Source organism: Equus przewalskii, chromosome 31 (assembly GCF_037783145.1).
Source record: "Equus przewalskii isolate Varuska chromosome 31, EquPr2, whole genome shotgun sequence".
In the NCBI taxonomy this organism is placed as follows: domain Eukaryota; kingdom Metazoa; phylum Chordata; class Mammalia; order Perissodactyla; family Equidae; genus Equus; species Equus przewalskii.
In genome coordinates this window covers 6,194,048-6,218,064 of record NC_091861.1, presented here as the reverse complement: position 1 = coordinate 6,218,064, position 24,017 = coordinate 6,194,048, and the positions used below count along the sequence as shown (strand labels likewise).

General features: G+C 40.9%; 1 protein-coding gene across 1 annotated transcript in view; it reads left to right on the top strand.

Moving 5' to 3' along the window:
• The window catches only part of KIF28 (Kinesin-like protein KIF28P), a 63,706-nt gene that overhangs the window by 10,217 nt on the left and 29,472 nt on the right, over positions 1-24,017 (top strand). The window contains 4 exon segments of the mRNA XM_070602616.1: positions 5,272-5,466; positions 15,484-15,687; positions 19,221-19,256; positions 23,302-23,526. Coding sequence (XP_070458717.1) covers positions 5,308-5,466; positions 15,484-15,687; positions 19,221-19,256; positions 23,302-23,526 — 624 coding nt within the window. The 5' untranslated portion in view covers positions 5,272-5,307.

Here is a 24,017-nt window from a genome sequence, read left to right as displayed (position 1 = left end):
TGGAATGCCACCACAACATGGCCTTGGTGAGGATCAAGGGTGCCCCAGGGAGAGAAGCCCAAGGCGTCCTGCAAAACATACTGATCTGTATCATCCTCTGGGAAGCATAGGACTCCTGACCTGATCCAACCTGATTCATATCCAAAGTTATAGGACCACTCGATAACCAGACCCCACCTGCACTGACACCATTTTAATGACTTTTTAAAATGATCTTTCCTTTGTCCAGTAAAAAATAACTCACATACTTATGCCTTATAAATTTAGCCCTACGCTCAACCCATTGCAGCTCTTACTGCCCACGGGTCCCGTCCCCATGCCTGCAGCTCTTACTGCCCACGGGTCCTGACCTCATGCTGTTCTCTGAATAAAGGAGCACTACTGATGTGGGCTCGGTGAGCCAAGGAGTCGAAAGAAAGGTTTCTTGGACTCTCAAGGTCTGGCAGTAGTGCTCTTTTATTCAGAGAATAGCATGGAGCAGCATGGGGACAGGACCCACGGGTAATGAAAAGCTGCAGTGGGTTGAGGGTAGGGCTAAATTTATAAGGCATAGGTATGTGAGTTATTTCTTTACAAGACCAAGGAAAGATCATGAAAAAATCATTAAAATGGGATCAGTGCAGGTGGGGTCTGGTTATCGGGCGGTCCTATACCTTTGGAGAGGAATCAGGTGGGATCAGGTCAGGACTCCTGTGCTTCCCAGGGGATGACAGAGATCAGTATGTAGCGCAGGATGCCTTGGGCTTCTCTCTCTGGGGCAGCCCTGATCCTCATCACTGGTGTATCCTGTAATAGGGCCATAAGCTCAACTCCCCAATTTTTGGGGACTTGGATCTCTATTTTGTCTTGTTCCCAGCTTATTGAGGTCTCTAACTTAGATAGCACGTCCTTCCCTAGAGGGGGACAGGGCATTCTGGTGCATACAGTTTTGATCCTATTTCACAGGTCAAGGGCTCCAGAGACCTTTTGGTCTCTCCTTTTCCTGATACCTGTTTTATGTCACACTTTCCTTTAGAAAGCTTTCTCTTCTGGGGCATTCAATATGGAGAATGTGGCTCCAATATGGAGCAAGAATTCAACATGTTCTTCTCCTACTGCCAGGGTCACTCAGGGCTCCTACAGCCAACTGGGGAGCCCCACAGCCCCATCACATCTCATCTGTATGCTAACTGATTAGTCCCCAACTTTGTTGGTGGCTTTCTGGTGCTTCGCTGGGAGCCAGAGTCACTAACCCATGTCACCTTCCTTCTCTTCCTCAGGTTACCTTGAGTAGACTGGAGGGCCACAGCTAACAGGGCAGCTTGTGTTTTCATCATGTCTTCTTTTTTTTTTTTTTTTTTGAGGAAGATTAGCCCTGAGCTAACTGCTGCCAATCCTCCTCTTTTTGCTGAGGAAGACTGGCCCTGAGCTAACATCCGTGCCCATCTTCCTCTACTTTATATGTGGGACGCCTACCACAGCATGACGTGCCAAGCAGTACCACGTCCACACCCGGGATCTGAACCGGCGAACCCCGGGCCGCGGAGAAGCGGAACGTGTGAACTTAACTGCTGCCCCACCGGGCGGCCCCCATGTCTTCTTTTTCATTCTTAGTTACATCCCGGTTGTTGAACACCCTAAATGCAGCCTCTACTAATTGTGCAAGATTACTATCAGGACCTATGGCCAACTTTTGGAGTTTCCTATGGATGTCTGGAGCACTTTGAGATATGAAATAGGTATTAAGGGGCTGGCCCAGTGGTGCAGCGGTTAAGTGCCCACGTTCCATTTTGGTGGCCTGGGGTTCGCCGGTTCGGATCCTGGGTGCGGACATGGCACTGCTTGGCAAGCCATGCTGTGGTAGGCGTCCCATGTATAAAGTAGAGGAAGATGGGCACACATGTCAGCTCAGGGCCAGTCTTCCTGAGCAAAAACAGGAGGACTGGCAGCAGTTAGCTCAGGGCTAATCTTCCTCAAAAAAAAAAAGAAAAGAAAAGAAATAGGTATTAAGAGTCACTGTACTGCCCTGGGCCTGGGGATCCCAGTTTGTGAATCACCTGAGGCAGTCCCACAATCTCTGAAAAAAAGCAGAGGGGTTTTCCTCAGGGCCCTGTTGGACCTCTCTTAATTTAGACCACTTAATGGGTGGCTGGCTTACTATTTGCTATTTGCATGGCTTTCAAAAGCAGACCCCGAAAATGTCCTAGCTTTTCTTGATCATCAAGGTCATTGAGATGACATCCAGGGTCAGTCTCTGACACAGCCTGTTCACTAGGCCTGCGGATGTCCGACCCTGGGTCATGTTCACCCTCTGCTTGTTCTCTACCTTTTAACGGAACAGCTGACTTCTCCTCGGCTGTAAAGAGTATAGTTGACGGGCTTTGAGTATCTACCCAGGTTGGATCATGTGTGGCGGGTTTATGAACTCTTCTGGGTCCGTCCTCAATCCTTTACTGTGTGCCTTCCAATTACATAGATTAGAGGTGGAAAAGGGGATGTGCACGTTAGTAAGTCTCCCCACACTGTCAGGCACCTGTCTTAGGACCTACATCCCACGTTTGTAACTGGTTCCTAATCTCGTTGTACTGTCTGGCAGAGGAAGGTGAAGGGTCTTGGTTGTTGGAGAGTCAATTCCCTGTAGAGGGATTGCTTGCTGGTGGTGGTGGGGACAGGAAATGGTTTGGACCTGTTATGGCCTCCGGAGTCCCATGTTTCCCTGATTTGGAGGAGCAGGTCCTCCTCGTAATATGGGAAGTATTTTTGAAGTCTTAGATTCAACCTTCAACCCTTCATTTAGACATAGTGCCATGAAGCACCGGACATAAGGGATTTCTTCCCGTTTCTTGGTTCTTTTGCAAAATAGATCCAGTTGTAGTATGGGGTTAACACTTAGGGGCCCATATTCTGGCCATCTTTCCCCATCTTCCCGTGAATACTGCGGCCAGGCTCAGTTACAGAAAAGCATCATTTGCTCTCGGGTCAATGGGGAGTACCTGAAGGCCTTCTAGCTCTGGAGGGTGCAGCGCAAGGGGCTTTCCTCTGGCTTGGAGCTTGCTCCCCCGTATTCTAGCGTCTTTTCTTATGGTCTGTTTCCAACCTCCCAGGAGCAACTTGTAACGGTTAGTGGTGACGCAGACACCACAAGGTTTTGCCCAGAGGGGGTTTAGCACCCTAGTAGCCTGAAACTAGACCCGGGCTGAGTAACTAAATCCTGATAGAGAGGGCAAGGGGAAAAAAGGACACCTAGGAGTCCAGAAAAGCCAGACTTTGGAAAAACAAGATTCATTTTGAGTCCTCAACAAAAACAAACAAACACAAAACGGACTCAGCAACTCCAGAGGTGGTTTAACCCCATCTAAGAGGACCCCTCCTCTGATCACAGGTGCAACACAAAGACAGATTCAGTGACTTTGTGGGAGGGTGGGGGGGGTGCCTCGAACCCCCACCTCGTCACTCCAGAGGAGACTTGAACCCAGTTAATGACTAGTCAACAGGGATTGCTCCTGTTCGTCAGAACAGAGCAGCACTCCTTCTGGAGTGGCCCGGTCATGCAATCCTTCCAACCAGAGGGAACCCTCACTTCCCTGAGCCAGGCTACCCCCAGGTGAGGACTTGAACCTGGAAGCCAGGCTCCAACCAGCAAACTTTTTGAGAAAACTTAAAGAAAGAACTCTTACAGCCATGCTGTAGGCTTGGCGCCCCTCTCCTCCATTGAGAGTGCCCACAAGCAAAGCACTCAGTGCGGCTGCTGGGTCTCCCGAGGGGGCAGCTATGTCAAGCCAGCAGCATAAGCACCACAAAGGGGTAAGCCCCACGTTGGGCACCGGATTTGTTACCAAAACCAAAGCGGGTTCCCTCCTGGCGAGTTAAATCAGACTTTCCACCAGAAGGAGTTGTCTCACAAAGTAAAGTGTACTTGCGGTGTAGGAGAGGAAGACATTTCCTCTACCCTCTCTGGGTTCTTCTGGCCGGAGAATGAATTAAATTCACATGAGAGAGAATAACAGGAGAAAATTAAACAAAGCTTTATAACATGTATACGTGGGAGAGGAAAGCTGAGCAACTCGCCAAAATGGCTGAAGCCACCATCTTAAATATCATCTTCAGCTAAAGACAAAGGAGGATGTTGGGGTGGGGGGAGTCAGTTACAGGAGGTTACCAGACAAGCACAGTAAACAGGAATAAGATTATTATGCAGATTTAAGTCCTTGCATTCTGTATTGATAGGAGTTTCTAGAGATAAGGTCATCTCCTTTCTTATTCCTGGTAGAGAGGGAGATATCTTTACAGATGGAGATTTCCTTTATAATGTAAATGTTTCTTAACAAAGGGTAAGCAAGTTCCACTCCTCAGAGCCTCCTTCCCTGTCCGAGTTTATTAAAAGTAACCAGCCCCAAATAATCCTCATGCCAAAGAGACATATCTTGGGGTGGCCAATTCCCGGCCCCCACAGTGGCAAATAAGAGAAGATGAGGAATCATTTCTGGAGTCATGGTGTCCCCGAACAAAGGGAAGCAGGGACATTTATTTTGGATGGGGAATGAATATTTCAAAGGGAGAAGTAAGTATCCTCTCGCGCAGGCTCAGGTGGAAACATGCTTCCACACACATTGCAGATTATGGTAACAAGGCCTAAGCTCCTCCTGGAGATATCTTAGCATTAGAAATAAGGCAAAGGTCACAGACTTTAGCTCTCTGGTGAGACTGGGTCTGGTTCAGGGTGGTTAGTGACTGCATCTCCTTAACATAAGAAAAGGAAAAAAGCCATTTGGAAAAACAGTTAACTTCTTCCGAACCCACCCTTGAGCTCCTCAGGGCAATTAGTCAGTGACACTTTACCAAATTTTGATAGATTTTCTTGAATAGCTATTTCTTTATTGGCTGTTTCCCCTTAGGACAGAGGCTTTACATGGCTGTTTTTTCATTTTCATTTTTTTATTGACAATTTTCACCGGTTTCAGCAGGGCATAAGACAGTGTTGCTCCTTGTGTTGTCTTGCTGGGAGTGGATCGCCTCCTTCACGGCTGTAGTTTTTGCTATCAGTGTAGCTGGCTGTTAGATGCGCTGTTCTCAGAAAGTTAATACAACTAGAGACAAGCCTTTCAAAAATTCTGAGGGAGCATAAGAGCAACTGCTGTCATAACAGCTGCTGAGAATAACATAATTAGAGAACAACGAGAATGAATGGTAAGTTCCTGGCTTTATTTCTTACTAGGCATAAAGACTTGCAAAACAATTGGATGACAGAGAAAAGCGATATTGATTGACTCTGAATTTGTGATTTGACTGTAGAGAGAGAAGAATTCTGGGAGCAAGTGTGTGATTTCCATGCATTCCGGGACCACCACCACTATACAAGACCCTAAGAATCCAGAGCATGTGAAGACATTTACTTTTGACCTGGCCTATTGGTCTCACAGTGGATTTCAAATGGATAAAGATGGTGTGTTTATTTCAGCTGATCCTAGTGGTAAATTTGCAGGCCAGGTAAATTTCTTTATAATACTACTTCAAAGCAACTATTCTTTTTCTTTTTTTATCAAGTGTTAATGGTATAACAGTACAATAATTTGTTATGCAAGCACACTACAATAGATGCTTCCATATTAAAGTCTGATTTTAAATTTATCCCTTTTTCATGCTAAACATGAGGTCTAAAAGTGCAACTATTGCCTATATAATTTTTTAGACACTCAAATCAGTTGATTTCCCAAAGTACTGACATTTTGAAAAAGGAATGTCAGTGAAGTCAATTATATTTTGTCTCTCTGAGACAAGCAAAATAAGAAAACTTGTGAGGCACTCAGCATTTGGGAACTTGTGTTTATCGAATATTTGTCAGGTGCCATCCACTGTTCTGCCTTAAAGTTGCTCACGAATTGGTGTGGGGAGACAGCCAAATAAGTGCATTCAAATGTTACACATTCTGTGATAAGAATATGTATGGAATACAATGGGGTACAAAGGAGACGTGGTCATTTCAATGACCCTTAAGCTTCTTAGATCTGTGGGTTTATAGTTTTCATCAAATTTGGCAAAATTTCAACCATCATTTCTTCAAGTAGTTTTTGTTCCCCCCATTCCTTCTGTGACTCCAATGACCTGTGTGCTTAGATGACCCCACTGGTCCCTGAGGCTCTGATCATCCCCCCAACGCTTTCTCTCTGTTCTCCTTGTCTGACTGCTTGCCTCTAAAAATTCAGCCCAAAGATTATAACCTTATTAAACCACCCCTAAAAATACCCTCTGCCAATATTTCTGACTTCACAAACTCACTGAAAGGATCTCATGGACCCCAGAATGCACTTTCAGAACCTCCATCCTAGAACTATAATAAAAAACATCAATCAAATAGAATATAACTAATGAGTCAATTGAGGGAAATGGAATTATGAAAAACTCAATCCAAAATATGGCAGGAAAAGAGGGGGGAAAAACCAAAGAGTACACGAGATAAGTAGAATGCAAATAGCAAGATAGTAGATTTAACTGCCAGTTATTATCTCAATTATTATCGAGAGATTATTATCGATTATTATCTCAAATGTAAATAAACATGCCAATTAGACATCAGAGATGATCATATTTGATAGGAAAAGTACGATCCAACTCTCATCTGTCTACAGAAACCCAATTTAAATATAAATAGATACCTACCATGTAAACACTAAGAAAAAGAAAACCACAGAGGCTATATTTACATCACACAAAGGAAACTTCCGAACAAGGAAAATTTCATAATGAGAAAGTAATCAATTCATTAAGAAGACATACCATCCTCAATGGGGATGCACTTGATAACAAACTTCAAAGTACCTAAAGCAGAAACTGATAGAAATTGAAGGAGAAATAGACAAATCTACAACTGTGATTGGTGATTTCATCATCCCTCTCTGAATAATGGATAGAACAAATAACCAAAATCAGTAGTAACACAGAAGACCAGAACAGCACTATCAACCTCATTGACAATTATAGAACACTTCTGCTACCCCAGCCCAACCACAGCAGTACACATTCTCTTCAAATGAACATGGAACTTTCATTATTATAGACCATATTCCAAATCATAAAACTAGTCTCAAAAAATGTAAGATAACTGACATCATACAAAGTATGTTCTCTGACCACAGTGGAATTAAACTAGAAAAATGACAGAAAGATACTAGGAAAATCCACAATTATTTAGAAAATAATAGAGTACTAAATAATCCATAGGTCAAGAAATAAACCAGGGGGCCAGCCTCATGGCCAAGTGGTTAATTTCATGCACTCTGCTTCGGTGGCCCAGGGTTCGCCGGTTCGGATCCTGGGCGTGGACCTACACACCACTCGTCAAGCCATGCTGTGGAGGCATCCCGTGTAGAAGAACTTGAAGCACTTACAGCTAGGATATATGACCAGGCACTGGGGCTTTGGGGAGAGAGAAAAAAAAAAGAAATAAACCACAAGGGAAATTAGTAAATATTTTGAAGTGAATGAAAATCAAAACATCTATCAAAATTTAGGGGAGGCAGCTAAACCAGGGCTTAGTGGAAATGTTATAGCATTAAATGATTTTTGTTGCAGAAGAAAAATCTCAAATTAACATTCTAGGCATCCACTTAAGAATTTAGAAAAAGAAGCGCAAATTAAACACAAAGCAAGCAGAGGAAGAAATAAGGAAGATAAGAACAGTAATTAATGTAAAACAGTAAAATAGAGAAAAATCAATGAAACCAAAAGCTAGTTCTTTGAAAAGATCAATAAAATTGATAAACCTCTAGCCAAACTGATCAAGGGAAGGAAGATACAAGGTACCAAGATGAGAAATGAAAGAGGGACATTACTGCAGATCTTACAGACCTAAAAAGATAATAAGGGAATATTACGAACAACTTAATGCCAGTAAATTTAACAACACAGATAAAGTGGACATAAGCTATTGAAGTTCACATAAAAAGAAATCGATAACTCAAGTAGCCCTATATCTATTAAAGAAATTGAATTTATAGTTAAAAATCTCCTCACAAAGAAAACTCTATGCCCAGATGCCTTTGCTGTGAATTCTACCAAGGAAAGAAATTTTTTTAAAAATCTTGCAAATGATAGAAGAAGAATATACACTTTTTGAGGCCACTATTGCACCAAAACCAGCCAAAGATATTACAAAAACACTACAGACCAATATCCCTCATGAACATAGGCACAAAAATTAACAAAATTTTATCGAATAGAATCCCACAATATATTTTTAAAACATCTCTATCAAGTGGGACTTTTCCTGGGAATGTAAGATCAGTTTTAATATTTGAATATCAATGTAATTGATCAAATGAATGGAATACAGGAGGAAAAAAAATACGTGATCATATACAGAGAAAGTATTTGACAAAATCGGACACCCAATCATGATAAAATCTCTCAGCAAACTTAAAATAGGAGAGAGCTTCCTATAAATAGAACTTCCCTAAAATACATACATAACATCACATTTGATGGTGAAACACTAAATGTGTTCCCCTAAGGTTGGGAACAAGGCAAGGAGGTCCAATTTCATCATTTCTATACAGTATTTACTTCAGGTCCTAGCCAGGGCAATAAGGCAATTAATAGGAAATAAACGATAAGCAGATTGAAAAAGAAAAAGCAAAACTATTTGCAGGTAACATGATTATCTATGTAAAAAACTCTAAGGAATCTACAAAATAAAAGCTACTATAGTTAATAAATGTGTTTGGCAAGGTCAATATACAAAAATTAATAGTATTTCTCTATGCTGGCAGTGAACAACTGGAAGTTGAAATTTAAAAATATTTACAACATCAAAAACATGAAATACTTTAAAGATAAATTTAACAAAATATGTGCAAAAGCTGTACACTTTATAGTTTTATAACATTACTGAAAGGAAAACTTAAATGAGTCAGAAGACTGAATATTATTGAGAAGTCAAATTGATCAATAGATTCAAAGCCATCTTAATCAAAATCCCAGCAGTAATTTTTTGTAGAAATATACACTATTTCAATAATTTAAATGGAATTGGAAAGGACTTAGAATAGCCCAAATTATTTTGAAACAGAATAAAGTTGAAGAATTTAAAATCCACTATAGAGCTACAGTATTCAAGACAGTGTGGTATTGGCTAAAAGATAGCGAAATAGGTCAATGGAACAGAATAAAGTGTCCAGAAATGGATCTTCATATATCATCAACTGTTTCTTCACAAAGGTCTGATAATGGGTTGAAAAGAGTTCCCCCAAAATTTACGTCCACTCAGAATCTCGGCATGTGACCTTTTTGGAAATAGGATATTTGCAGATGTAGTTAGTTAGATAAGGCCATACTGGATTAGAGTGGGCCCCAAATCCAATTCTTGTAAGAAGAGGGAAATTTGGGCACAAAGACACACGGGGAGACGCCACGTGATCATGGAGGCAGGCTAGAGTAACGCAGCTATAAGCCAAGGAGGACCAAGGGCTGCTGGGAGCCACCAGAAGCCAGGAGGAGCCTAGGAAGGATTCTTGCCTGGAGCCTGCAGAGAGAGCACGGCCTCGCCAACACCTTGATTTTAGATTTCTGGCCTCCATTGCTGTGAGAGAATACATTTCTGTTGTTTTCAGTCACCCAGTTTGTGGTAATTTGTATGGAAGCCGCAGCAAACTAATACAGGTGACAAAGTTCTTCAAAAATAAAATCTTTCAACGAGTGGTGCTGGAGATATTGGAGATCTGTATGGAAAAACATGAGCATTTATCCTTTCCTCACACCATGCACAAAATGAACTCAAAGCGGATCACAGACCTAATGAGTAGAGATAAAATTCTAGAACCTCTAAAAGAAAGGATAGGATGAAATTCTCATGATCTCAGATTTGGCAAAGATGTCTTAGATAGGACACAAACTATAGAAGAAAATATTTGATAAGTGAGACTCATTAAAAAAAAACAGCTTTTGCTCTTTGAGAGATATCAGTAAGAACATGAAAAGGCAAGCCACAAAGAAAATATTTGCAAAACGTATATTGATAAAGTGTCCAAAATATTTAATGAATTCCTACAATAAAAAGGGGAAAAAAGTCAATTTTTTTAGTGGCAAAAGATTTGGTCAGAGGCTTTACCAAAGAAGATAGAGAAATTACCAAAAGCCAATGAAAAAATGTAAAACTTCATTAGTCATTAGGGAAATGCAAATTAATACCATAATGAGATAATACTGCACATCCATGAGAATGGAAAAATTAAAAATTGATAATACCAAGTGTTGATAGTGTAGGGGAGGAAGACATTTCCTCTACCCTCTCTGGGTTCTTCTGGCCAGAGAATGAATTAAATTCACATGAGACAGAATAACAGGAGAAATTAAACAAAGCTTTATAACGTGTATACATGGGAGAAGCTCAGGCAAGCTGAGCAACTCGCCAAAATGGCTGAAACCACCACCTTAAATATCATCTTCAGCTAATGACTGGGGGGAGTCAGTTACAGGAGGTTACCAGACAAACACAGTAAACAGGAATAAGATTATTATGCAGATTTAAGTCCTTGCATTCTGTATTGACAGGAGTTTCTAGAGATAAGGTCATCCCCCTTGTTCCTGGTAGAGAGGGAGACAACTTTACAGATGGAGATTTCCCTTACAATGTAAATGTTTCTTAACAAAGGGTAAGCAAGTTCCACTCCTCAGAGCCTCCTTCCCTGTCCGAGTTTATTAAAAGTAACCAGCCCCAAATAATCCTCATGCCAAAGAGACATATCTTGGGGTGGCCAATGCCAGTCCCTCACAATATGCATGTGGAACAACTGGAATATAGGGCTTATGGCAATGTAAAAAGTTTCAGTTATTTTAGAAACCAGGCAGTTTCTTTAAAATTTAAGCATATACTTAACCATACAATCTAGCAATTCCAAGAGAAATAAAAATACGTCCTCACAAACACCTGTATGCAAATGTCTATGGCAACTTTATATGTAAGAGTCCCAAACTAGAAACTCAAATGTCCATCAACTTGTGAATGGTTAATAAAATTGTGATATATTTATAAAATAGAACATAATTCATCAGTAAAAGGAACTCATGATTACATGCAGCAACATAGATGAATCTCAAAGCATTGTACTAAGTGAAAGGAATCATATACAAAAGGCTACACACTGTACAATTCCAGTTAAATGGCAATTCTAGAAAAAACGGAACTACAGTTGCAGGAAGTAAATCATTAATGGCCAGGGGCTAAAGATGGAGGAGGGGCCTGAGTGCAAAGTGGCACAAAGGAACTTCTCGAAATGATTAAAAATTAAAAAAAGTCTTAATTGTAGTGGTCATCACATGGCCGAACACATATGTCAAAACTCATGAAACTGTATACTTTAAATGAATGAATTTAATGAATATTAATTGTACTTCAATAAAGATAGTTTTTTTCAAAAAGAATAAAATACCAAGGAATAAATTTAAGCAAGGAGGTGAAAGATCTCTACACTGAAAACTATGACATTGATGAAGAAAATTGAAGATAACACAAATAAATGGAAAGATATTCTGCGCTCATGGCTTGGAAGAAGTAATATTGTTAAAATGTCCATAACACCCAAAGCAATCAACAGATTCAATGCAGTACCTATCAAAATTCCAATGGTATTTTTCCACAGAAATAGAACAAAAAATCCTAAAATTTGTATGGGGCCACAAAAGACACCAAATAGCTGAAGAAATCTTGAGAAAGAAGAACAAAGCTGGAGGCGCCACACTTTCTGATTTCCAACAATATTACAAAGCTATAGTAATCAAAACAGCATCATAGTATTGGCATAAAAGTGGACACATCAATCAATGGAACAGACTGAAGAACTGAGAAATAAACCCACGTATATATGGTCAATTAATTTACAACAAAGCGACCAAATATATGCAAGGAGGAAAAGATAGTCTTTTCAATAAATGGTGTTGGGAAAACCAGACAGCCGCAGGCAAAACAATGAAACTGGACCCTTCCTTACACCACTCACAAAAATTAACTCAAAATGGATTAAAGACTTGACCGTCCAACCTGAAACCATAAAACTCCCAGAAAAAAACATAGGTGACAAACTCTTAGACAACAGTCTTGGCAATGATTTTTTTGGATTTGACACCAAAAGCAAAAATAAACCAATGGGACTACATCAAACCAAAAAACTTCTGTACATAAACGAAACCATCAACAACACATGGAATGGGAGAAAATATTTGCAAATCATATACCTGATAAGGGGTTAGTATCCAAAATATATAAAGAACTCATTCAACTCAATAGAAAAATACCAAACAATCTGATTAAAAAATAGGCGGAGGGACTAAGTAGACATTTTTCCAAAAAAGGCATACAAATAGCCAACAGGTACATAAAAAGGCGCTCAAAGTCACTAATCATCAGGGAAATGCAAATCAAAACCACAATGAGCTGTCTCCTCACACCTGTTAGCATGGCTGTTACCAAAAAGACAAGAGAAGTGTTGGAGAGGATGTGGAGCCCTTCTGCACTGTTAGTGGGAAAGTGCATTGGTGCAGCCACTATGGAAAACAGTATGGAGGGTCCTCAAAAAATTGAAAATAGGGGGCCAGCCTTGTGGCCGAGTGGTTAAGCTTGCATGCTCTGTTTTGGCGGCCCGGGGGTTGGCTGGTTCAGATCCCGGCTGCAGACCTATGCACCGCTCATCAGGCCATGCTGAGGTGGCGTCCCACATGCCACAATTAGAAGGACCCACAACTAAAATATACAACTATGTACTGGGGGGCTTTGGGGAGAAGAAGGAAAAAATTAAAAATAAATAAATAAAACTACCATATGATCCAGCAATCCGACTTCTAGGTGTTTTTCTGAAGAAAACCAAATCACTATCTTGAAAAGGTATCTGCACCCCCATGTTCACTGCAGCATTATTTACAATAGCCAAGACATGGAAACAACCTAAGCGTCCATCGATGGATGAATAGATAAAGAAAATGTAGTGTATATATATATATGTACAATGAAATATTATTCAGCCATAAAAAAGAAGAAAATCTTGCCACTCGCGACAACATGGATGGACCTTGAGGGCATTATGCTTAGTGAAATTAGTCAAATAGACAGATAAATACTGTATGATCTCATTTATATATGGAATCTAAAAGCAAAAAACAAAAAAAGGAGATTCTACACTTGAAACTAATGTAATATTGTCTGTCAACTATACTTACATTTAAAAAGAAAGGAGAGCCTAGATACAAAGAACAAATTGGCTGTTGCCAGAGTGGGGAGTGGGGAGTGGGTGAAATGGGTGAAGAGAGTCAAAAGGTCCAAACTTCTAGCTATAAAATAAATCAGTCCTGGGGATGCAATGTACAGCATGGTGACCATAGTCAATCATACTGTACAGTATACTGTGAAAGTTGCTAAGAAAGTAGATCTTAAAAGTTCTCATCACAAGAAAAAATAATTTGTAACTATATGAGGTGATGGATATTAATTAAACTTATTGTGGTGATCATTTGCAAAAATACACATATATCAAATCATTATGTTGTACGCTTAAAATTAATACAACGTGGTGCTGGCCCCATGGCCAAGTTGTTAAGTTTGTGCACGTACTCTGCTTTGGTGGCCTGGGGTTTCCCTGGTTTGGATCCTGGGCGCAGACCTAGCACCACTCATCAGGCCATGCTGAGGCGGCGTCCCACATGTCACAACGAGAGGCACTCACAACCAGAATATTCAACTATGTACTGGGGGCCTTGGGGAGAAGAAGGAAAAAAATTATGAATTAAAAAAAATTAGTACAATGTTATATGTCAATTCTATCTCAGTTTATAAAAAGATAGTTTTAAAAGAATGCAAGAATTACGCTGTAAAGAAATCTGATTATCTTTGTCAACAGCTTTTCCTCTCATCCCCAAATGACGATAACCATCTATTTTTTGCTAACCGCCTATTAAGATACTGCGGAATTCACACACTGTAGTGTAGGGACACATTTCACATAGTTGATTATAGGATGGTGAGTAGGAAGAAATTAGAAATGTAGTTCTATGATGTCTTGGCTTATCTGATATACAGATAATTGATCCTCAAAGACATTTCGATGGAAAACTACAGAAAAACTGTACAGCTAACAAAATTTATAGAATGAGTCTATTCTCCAGGATTTTATTTCATGAAGTTCTGTATTACTTGCTTGAAGTTTTCAATCCATAAAAATTGACAATAAAAATATTTCCCCAAATTTCTAGCTAGCACAGAGAAGAAAAGACAGCAAAACTAGTTACTGTACTAAGCTAATAGCTCCTAAGGCAGCGTAGATAGTCGTCATATAAATACATTTTTCTGGTAGAAGTATGACCACAATGTTCTGGGAAACCACTGGTTAAATTCCACGTTTTAGGCCTGGAGCTCCCCTAACACTTGTAATATAATAATTTTTATTCCTTTCTCATAAGAAATGAATATTTAAGAAAATTTGTTGCATCTACTGTCCTTATATAAATCACACTAAGTTGGTATCTGTATCTTTCTCAGAAATAAAAAATTATATAAATCACACAAATGTACATATTGTAACAAATGAGTAACGCTTACTACTGTTTTATTGCTATTAGAGAGTAGAGAAGAATGTACTTTTAAAACAGCCTCAAATAAGAGAATTATTGCTGGCTATGGCCATGGCCCTGATAGCAAGAGAGCCAGCTCACACCCTCTCCTTCAAGCAATTGTGGGCACAAGCGCCTGTGTCTCCCACTTAAAAAGAAAGTGTGCACGTGCATATGTGTGTGTTGGAGAAATGCTTCAGAAATGCTGGGTCTTGTGAAAAAAGAAGAGTTCAACAGCACAGGGCTAAAATTACCATGGGAATTTTGTGTTGTTACTGTTTGGATTAAAGGGTAAAGAAAAAGGAGAAAACGCTCTGACTTGTTTCTGCCCCTTGATGCCTTGAAATTTTTGTCCAATTGCTGAATTTTATTTATTTGTTTTTAATTTTTTTTTAAGATTTTATTTTTTACTTTTTCTCCCAAAGCTCCCCAGTACATAGTTGTGTATTTTTCAGTTGTGTGTCCTTCTAGTTGTGGCATATGGGATGCCGCCTCAGCATGGTTTGATGAGTGGTGCCATGTCCGCATCCCAGGCTTCGAACTGGCGAAATCCTGGGCTGCCGGAGCAGAGAGCGTGAACTTAACCACTTGGCCACGGGGCCAGCACCATAATTGCTGAATTTTAAAGACTTTAGCCTACGCTTGGGCAAGTCTGTAAATTACGCAAATTCATTGTTGATGGCTGCTACCTAGTGGAAGATCCATGGTCATCCACCATTATCAGTGTTTTCCAAATTGATAAATCTCTTTTTGGTTTCCAGCTTTATTCCATTGGTTCTAAGGCAGCATCTGAGTTACACTTCAAGTCAGTCCTATGATACTAATGAAGGTGGAATTCATTAAACCAGAATATTAGATTTTAAGCGTATTATGAAAAGCCTGAGCTGAACACGATGCCTGCCATCTTCTTTCCAGAGAGATGTCTTCCGTGATCTTGGTGGGGGAATTCTGGACAGTGCTTGGCAAGGCTATAATGCTACCCTCCTGGCCTATGGCCAGACCGGCTCTGGAAAGAGCTATTCCATGATTGGGTTTGGTGCAAACAAGGGTCTCATTCCGAGTGTGTGTGAAGAGCTCTTTCAAGCAATTGAGAACCGAGAGAGAAACCAAGAATACCAGGTATGTATTATTCTAGCATCCCTTCCTTAAAGAAGTTTTTTCATGTTGGAACTCCCCCACCCCAAATGGAAGTTATAGGCATCTCTGTTTTAGGATAATGTTAATTTTCCATACCGAAATCTTTACACGTTTACAAAATCGAGTCACAGCTAAATAAAACATTGAATTTTTCTGGTTCTATGGAGACAAACTCAGGGAAATACTTTTGAAGGCATTTTGAGTATCGTAGAAGTAGACATCTTCAATCCTAATACTAACAGGGGATTCTTATTGAGGCTTGTAACACAAAACCCTGGCTGACTCAAGTCTACGTTTCCTTTGCTTCCCTCTTCTACCAAGGTTGTGGGTGTGTTGCCATCTTAATTTACTGATTTTTTCCTAAATAAAGAATGTTATTTTGTTTCTTAAGTGTCCCAGTATAGCTTCTCAATTGCCCCAGCATAGAAAGCCCAAGACTGAATTTTAGATTCATTGAAGGTTGGTGACATTTTCAAGATGGTGAGTAAACATTAATGTAATTAGCTTTGAAACATGACAGTAAAGGGGGCCGGCCCCATGGCCGAGTGGTGGGGTTCACACTCTCTGCTTTGGTGGCCCACAACTAAAGGACCCACAACTAAAATATGCAACTATGTACTGGGGGGCTTTGGGAAGAAGAAGGAAGAATTTAAAAATCTTAAAAAAAAAATGACAAAATGTGAATAAATACCTGTAAGCATAGTTTGTTTCTGCTTCCTCTAAATGGCAGAAGAGTTTAAATTTGTGTTATGAAAAGTCAACATTGCATCATCTTTTTTATCTTTTTTCTGATTTTAAAAATAATGCATTCAAGTTAGAGAACAGAAATTACTCATAATCACCCAACTAAATACTATTAACATTTCAGTATATTTCTTTCTAATATTTTAATTAAAAGTTTATCAAAGTAATACAAGTATCGTTTAAAAACGATAAAAGCCAGAGAAAGGAAAGCCTATATCCACATGAAAACTTATCCAGGAATATTCCACAGCAACATATTCACAGTGGCCAAAAAGTAGGATCAACCTGAATGTCCATCAACTGATGAATGGATGAATACAATGTGGTATGTCCATCCAGTGGAATATTACTCATCAGAAAAAAGGAACATAACATCTGATGCATGCTACAACATGGATGGACCTTGAAAACATTGTGCGAAGTGAAAGAAGCCAGACACAAAAGATCACATATTATTTGATTCCATTTATATGAAATGGCCAGAATGGGAAATCTACAGAGACAGAAAGTACATTAGTGATGGCCTAGGGCTGGCACGGGGGGCAGAGGAGGGGAGAAGGTAGAGAATGGGAAGTGACTGCTAATGGGTGTCTTTTATGGGGAGACCAAGTGCTCTAAATGTAGTTGTGGTGATGGTTGCACAGCTCTGTGAATATACTGAAGACCATTGGATTGCACGCTTTAAATGGGTGAACTGTGTGATATGTCTGTCATCTCTCAACAGAGCTCTTTAAAAAATGGTCCTGAGAGGCTTATAATGGAAACCACCGGTCTCCTGCCTGTCCCTCCTCCCCTTCCCATGCCACCCCACAGGTCACCTTCTTCAACTCTTTAGCTGTTGGCCCTAGTCTCTATCTCCATATTTTAAAATAATTTTGGTTATCTTTTTTTAGAGAAATATTTTTAGACATACCTACTCTCTTCCCACCATGGCAGAAGAGAATTTCACTCTGTCGTGCTAACACCCCCACCACGATACTTTTTCCCACACACCCCCTGCATTGTTAGTAAGTTTGGTTAAATCAGTAGTGTTTAGCATTTCAGTTGTGCAAATATTGTTCACTGCTGAGCCAAGTAATACATACATCCTTTCTACACTTTTTCTTCGAGTTCTGAACTGCCTCTTGTGTGTATGTCTAGTTTCTACAAATCTCTCTCTCTGTTTTTCTGAATGCTCCAAACCACTGTCACCTGCCTATTAAAAATATTTTCCATACACTCAACTTATGAGTTCCATTATTTTTGGGGGGGATGGGGGTGTCTCAATCAGCAAGAGTCTTTTATTCTCCTGCCACAGTTTGGAGCAGTGTTTCTCCAAGGCTACTGCGAAACTGTCATTCTGGAACCTTATTTCAACATTCTTCTTTGTTAGTGCCTCAGACAACCAGATCCAATATATTCCCTGTCTTGGTTTACCCTCTCCTTTTGATGCAACTTCTTTAGAAAAATGTGCATCAAGGGTACATTGTTTGCATCCTCGCATAGCTGAAAATATCTTTTCTTACCTCCACACTTGACTGCAGTTTGTCTGGAATAGAATTCAGATCTCTGAGAATATTGAGGACATCACTCCATCATCTTTTAACTTCCAGTGTTGCAGCTGAGAAGTCTGGTGAGATTCTGATTCCCAGTTCTTTGTATGTGACCTTTTGGATTGCCAACTTCTCTCTCAGCTTTTAGGATCTTCTCTTTATGCTCGATGTTCTGATGTGCCTGAGTGTGAGCCTTTTTTCACTCATCATGCTGGACACTCAGTGGATCCTTTTCAATCTGGAGATTGCTGCCCTTCAATTCCGGGAAGTTTTTCTATCACTGTTTCTTTTACAACGTTCTTCCCTCTGTTTCTTCTGTTTTCCATGTCTGGAACTCTTATTCATTGGATTTGGGACCTCTTGTACTAATGTTCTGATTTTATTCTCTTACTTCCTGTTTTCCATTTGTTGGTCTTTTTTTCTGCATTCTAGAAGATTCCCTCAACTATATTTCATAGCCCTTCTACTACAATTTTCTTCTGGCTATCTTTTATTTGTTTAATTTACAAACACTCTTATTCTCTGGTTGTTCCTTTTTAATAGCATCCTGTTTTGTCATGGATATAATTCTTTATCTCTCTGAAGCTATTATTAATAGGGCTTTGAAAAATGTTTTCTTGTACTCTCTGCATTGTCTGTTTTCTCTGAGTTCCTTTTTTCTCTTGTTTGTTTTGATCTCTCTTTCAAATTGGAGACTTTCCTCGTCTGCTCATCTTTGGCCATTTGTTTATTTTAAATCATGAGACACTCTGAAGCTAGCTGGAAGCTCTGGGTACGTGAGGTTTGACTGTCAAGACACACAGGGTGACTAACAGACAAGCCAGCTTTTTCAGAGGTGCGGGATGATGGCGGAAAATGTTGGTCTCTTAGGGCCTTTTCTCTAGACTAGAGTCGTTCAGATTCCTCCACTCTCCTGTTTAAGAGGTGCACACTTGGCTAGCAGTGTTCCAAAAGCACAGGAGGCTAAAGTTGGAGAGTGAATAATGAAGAACACCTTTTTCTGTTCCCAGTTGAGACTGAAACACAAACACACAGTCTTGTATCTGTTTTTAATTTATATTGAAAACTTCATATCATTAAAATGATTATTTGAGAATCTCATATTGCATGTAAAATAGAGCTTTACTATACTTAATATTAGCTTTCCTTTGTTGGACATTATGTTGTTTTCATATTAAATTTTTTCAAAGATAATTGTTTCAAGAGAATCTAATTTACTTTATGTTCTTTTCTGCGCAGGTTACATTCAGTATGCTGGAAATTTACAATGAACAGGTAAGAGTGATTCTATTTTCTGACACACAAATCTGAGTGACGCTCAGCAGCTTAATAAGGATCAGGGGCTCCCCTTCACCCATCCCAGAGACGACGTCACAACTCCAGCCTGGCCTTGACTGTCCAGCCCTAACCAACCTCATTTTAGGTCCAACTTCATTTTGTGTTCCTTTATCTTCACACATCTATGCTTCAGCCACATAGAATGAACCTTCCTTTCCCGAACATGTCTGCCCTTAAAGAAACCACTAAATTTCCAAATCCAGTTCAAATATCAGCTCCTCTACACGTCCTGAGGCAGGTGGCTCCAGTCAGCACAGTGTTGTAAAAAGGTTTTTCTTCAAAGGGCCACAAAGTGAATATTTTAGGCTTCGAGGGCCATAGCATCTCTGTTGCATCCCCTCAGCTCTGCCACGGCAGCACAGAAGCAGCCACAGACGCCGTGAGGGTAAGCGGGCTGTGTGCCATAGAACAGGACTTAAAGGACTTCACTCAAGCTTGAATGTCACATAATTTTCACCTGTCAGGAAATAGTTCTCTTTTGACTTTTTTCAGTCATTTCAAAATGTGAAAAACCTTCTTACCTCAAGGATCATACAAATACAGGTGGCGGGCTGAATTGGGCCCAAGGCTATAGTTTGTATACTCCTAGAAATAGAAAGAACGTGGTTTCAAACCCCAGTTCTCTCATTTACTAGCTGTGTGGCTTTGGCAAATCACTCTAAGAGCTCGGTCTGCTCATTTATGAAAGAGAATTTAAAATAAGACATAAAGGAAACACACTAAGATACACTAAATTCTGAATTTCTAATGCAGGGCCTGGAAAATACTGGATAGTCAGCAAATGTTCTTTCATTCTGCCCTTTCCTTTTTGCATTTATTATACTGTAAAATTTTATTTACATATTTGTGTCCTCAAAACAGGTAATGGTTTCCTTGTGAGTCCTGAAAGCACGATTTGTTGCACTTAGAGCAGGATTTAGTTTAGAAAGGGCACTCCCTAGTGTTTGCTGACGGGATAGGTCGACAAAGGCATCTGTAATTGTAAGTTTCTCTTGGGCAGAGACCACATCCTAATAGTTTTTGTGTAACTCCAAGCAGTATCTACAGCCTTGCACTTAATCGTCACTAAATACATATTATTAAGGCAATAAATCTGTCAGTGATTTTCTCTTTATATTAAGGAGAGAGAATATCCATGTGTTTCTTGTATGTTTCCCTGAGTCATTTATTACCACTGAAAGTTAACAGTAAATTCAAACGGGTTATTATGTTAAAGTCACTGATTAAGTTTTGATTTCTTTCAAGTCTGTGAGCTTGGAAGACAGTACGGCTCCTTTTTCACACCAATAACTTGAGGAGGAAACTTTACTTCCTTTATGACCGGGTTCTTGTGGGGAAGACTGCGAGGAGCGGGGTCTCGCTGTGGTCTCCCTACTGATACCTGTTTACCACGATGCTCTCTCTGGAATTCTGTTTTCTCATCTCTGAAATAAGAACACGGGACATCCTAAGAACCTTTTCACGTCTTGTATTCTATGAGTCGCTGGTGTTTTTCCATCAGGTACTTCAACAGTCAATTAAAGTGAAGTGTGTTAGATATCGTTAATATTTCAGACATCATACCAGATTCTGAGGATGAATAAAACCTAAGACGCGATTCCTGCCAGGGAGAAGTTTGGTGGAAGATAAAACACCTGCTCCAAACTTTAATGAAATACTATATGTGCTGCACGAGTGGTGAAAAGAAAGGTGTAGAAGAGGCGGGGCCGACCTGGTGGCGGAGCCGTTAAGTTCCTACGTTCTGCTTTGGCGGCCTGGGATTCGCTGGCTCGGATCCCGGGTGTGGACGCGGCACCGCTTGGCAAGCGAGGTTGTGGTGGGCATCCCACATATAAAGTAGAGGAAGATGGGCATGGATGTTAGCTCAGGGCCAGGTTTCCTTAGCAAAAAGAAGAGGATTGGCAGCAGATGTTAGCTCACGGCTGATCCTCCTCCTCCTCAAAAAAAAAGAAAGGCGTAGAAGAGGGAGTGACTGATACTGCCTGGGATGTTTGTTGTTTGTCAACAGAGGAGTTAGAATGGGCCTTGAAAGATGTTTACGAGTTTGGTGATGCAGTGGATGAGTTGAGCGTGGTGAGTGCAAATAGGGGCACTTTAGGCAGCAGGATTACTATGAACAAGTCCAGGACCTATGGAAGTACGCGGCAGTTAAGGGAACAGAGAGTGCCCTGTGCAGCGAGTTGGGGACGTGGGGGGAGGTGAAGGGGGAAGCATCAGGAGGTGAAACTCTACATAGGTTGCCAAAAAGTAAAGGGCCGTCGTCTCGTAGGCAATGGAGGATGAAGGAAGGATTTTGGATAGGGGAATAAGGTCATCAGATTGGGGTTTTAGAAGATTTCTCTAGCAGCAGAGTGAAGTTGGATTTGAAGCAGCACCACGTAGAGGCAGAGCCGGGAGAGTCTCACCAGAGCCTAGGTGAGTGATGCAGGTCTTGTGAGAAGCATCAGTTCAATCTCCAGGTACAGCCTGGACGGTCCCTGTCCAGGCTCTGCCCTTGTCTCTGGGCCCCTACACTTCCAGCCCAGCCAAACAAACCTACTTACATTTTTCTACTGAGCTTTATTCACCTGCATCTCCAGCCTGATTCGACTTCCTACAGTTTATGCGACTCAGCGGAAGTTATGGAACAGGCTTCCCAGCTAAGGCAGAGTTGTCTCTTTTTGATGTTCCCTTGTCTCTGGCCGTTCTGTCCACCATCCTAATTGTGCCCAGACTTCAATTTGGGATCTTGTCTTGACTCTAGGACTTAAAGCCATAGAAAGGTCGAGCTGGGGGAGGTCTTAGAGATCATTTAATCCATCCCCCTCCCATTACGAGGAGAAAACTGGGAATGTAAGAGTTTCCAAAACTCTCCCAGTTTGGAGGCGGAGCCAGGACTAAGCACCCAGGTCTTCTGACTCCCAGCCCAGATCTGTCTACACCGTCTAACCCCGACTACCCCCTGGCGGGCCTCTGACTCTCCCAGGCCCCCGTACCATGACCCTACTTCATCTTGTCAGAAGCGGCTTTTTGCGGGCAGAGGTGACATGGGCTTTTCCCTGAGCCCACTGTCTGAGTGTGACATCACCCAAGTCTCCAACAATAATAAGATCCGAAGAACTACCCGGATTCTCTTGCTGGGTTTGGCTGTAGCAAACTGGTGTTTGGGCTGAACGTTCCCCGTGGCGGTAGAGATGCAGGATGATGGCATCTAACCTGGGCAGAACGGGTCCTCTGCTTCCATTACATACTTTGAATGTTACTAACTTCTAGTTATTTTTATTTTCTTTTATCCCTGTTCTCAGGAAAGTGGGACTTCATTACTTTGTAATACAAAATTTCTGATAATTCGGAAAGAGGCTAGGATGACTTATTTTTATATTATCCACAAAGGAGTTGCTAACAAATGAGTGAACGAGATTGCTAGGAGAATATTTACGTTAATAAGAGAACCGTGTTTTCAAGCACAAAAGCTTTAGAAGCCCCCTTTTAAAGTCAGACAACTGTAGCCACCTCCTAAAATGTTTTCTCATGCCACAAAAGCAGTTCCCTCGATACCCTACATGCCATGTATGCAGCACTGTTTGTCAGCCTGGCTCGTTACCCCATTCTCTCAACAAGCATTCACTGAGTGCCTGCTGTGTGTCAGGAACTCTGCTGAGATTTACTAGTAAAAAGACATGGTCCCACGCTAAGGCAGTTCATGGTCTGGTTGGAGTGCTTTAGGTGTGTACTTAAAACAATACACTGAATTTCTAAAAAAAATTGTGCTTCTGATTTCACTAATTACAACAGGTTTTCATATTTTCTTGCCTCCCATTTCTCTGATTCTTTCTTAGCTAAATTATGAGGTTGTCTAGCACCTACGGAAATTTAACATTTATTCATTCATCCAATAAACATTTATTGAGCACCTCATATATTCTAGGCAGAGACATACCAGCGAAGTAAACAAAAATCCCTGCCTCTCTGAAGTCTCCGTTATTTGTTCTCTTTTCCTCAGGTAAGAGATCTGCTGTCTAGAACCAAGAAACCTGGAGGCCTAAAAGTAAGAGAAGACCAGCAGCTGGGCTTTTATGTGGATGGTCTGAAGTCAGTGCCTTGTGAGAACTATGCACAAATCGAGAGGCTGATGGAACAAGGAACGAGAATAAGGACCACGGCTTCGACCAACATGAACGCCAGCAGCAGCCGATCGCACATGGTCATTACCATTCAGTTCAAGCAGGTGAGGTTCTAGTGAATGCCACTGTCCTGATCCCCTACCAAGGGTGGCCCTTGGGAAGGGTTCCCAGTAGCGTAACGGGCTGGTGAGTATTACGAGATCCTTTCAGATTTGACCTATGGACTTGGGTGGCCACTTCCCACCATACACTATAGGGTCAGAAACAGGAGAAAGAGAGGCATTTGCCCTTTTCCTACCTCCCACCACGTCCATGCACCACCATGGCATAAGTGGGCCCATTACTAATGGTGGGGCTGTAGCAAAGTCCACAGATCCCAGAAGTGCCCATGGGACTAAAGGCTGCTTTCCCTCAAGTAAAGTCCATGCTCTTAGGAATGAATTTTTACCCCAAGCTGATCACACTGGAGATCTGAGTGCAACTCCATGGTTCATCATGGAGAACTCTTCCAGTAGCCTTTCTGTGCATCACCAACAGAGTGATGACCAGCTTTCAGATCCACAAGCCTAGGGAACCAACAGATGCTGAAGTACCT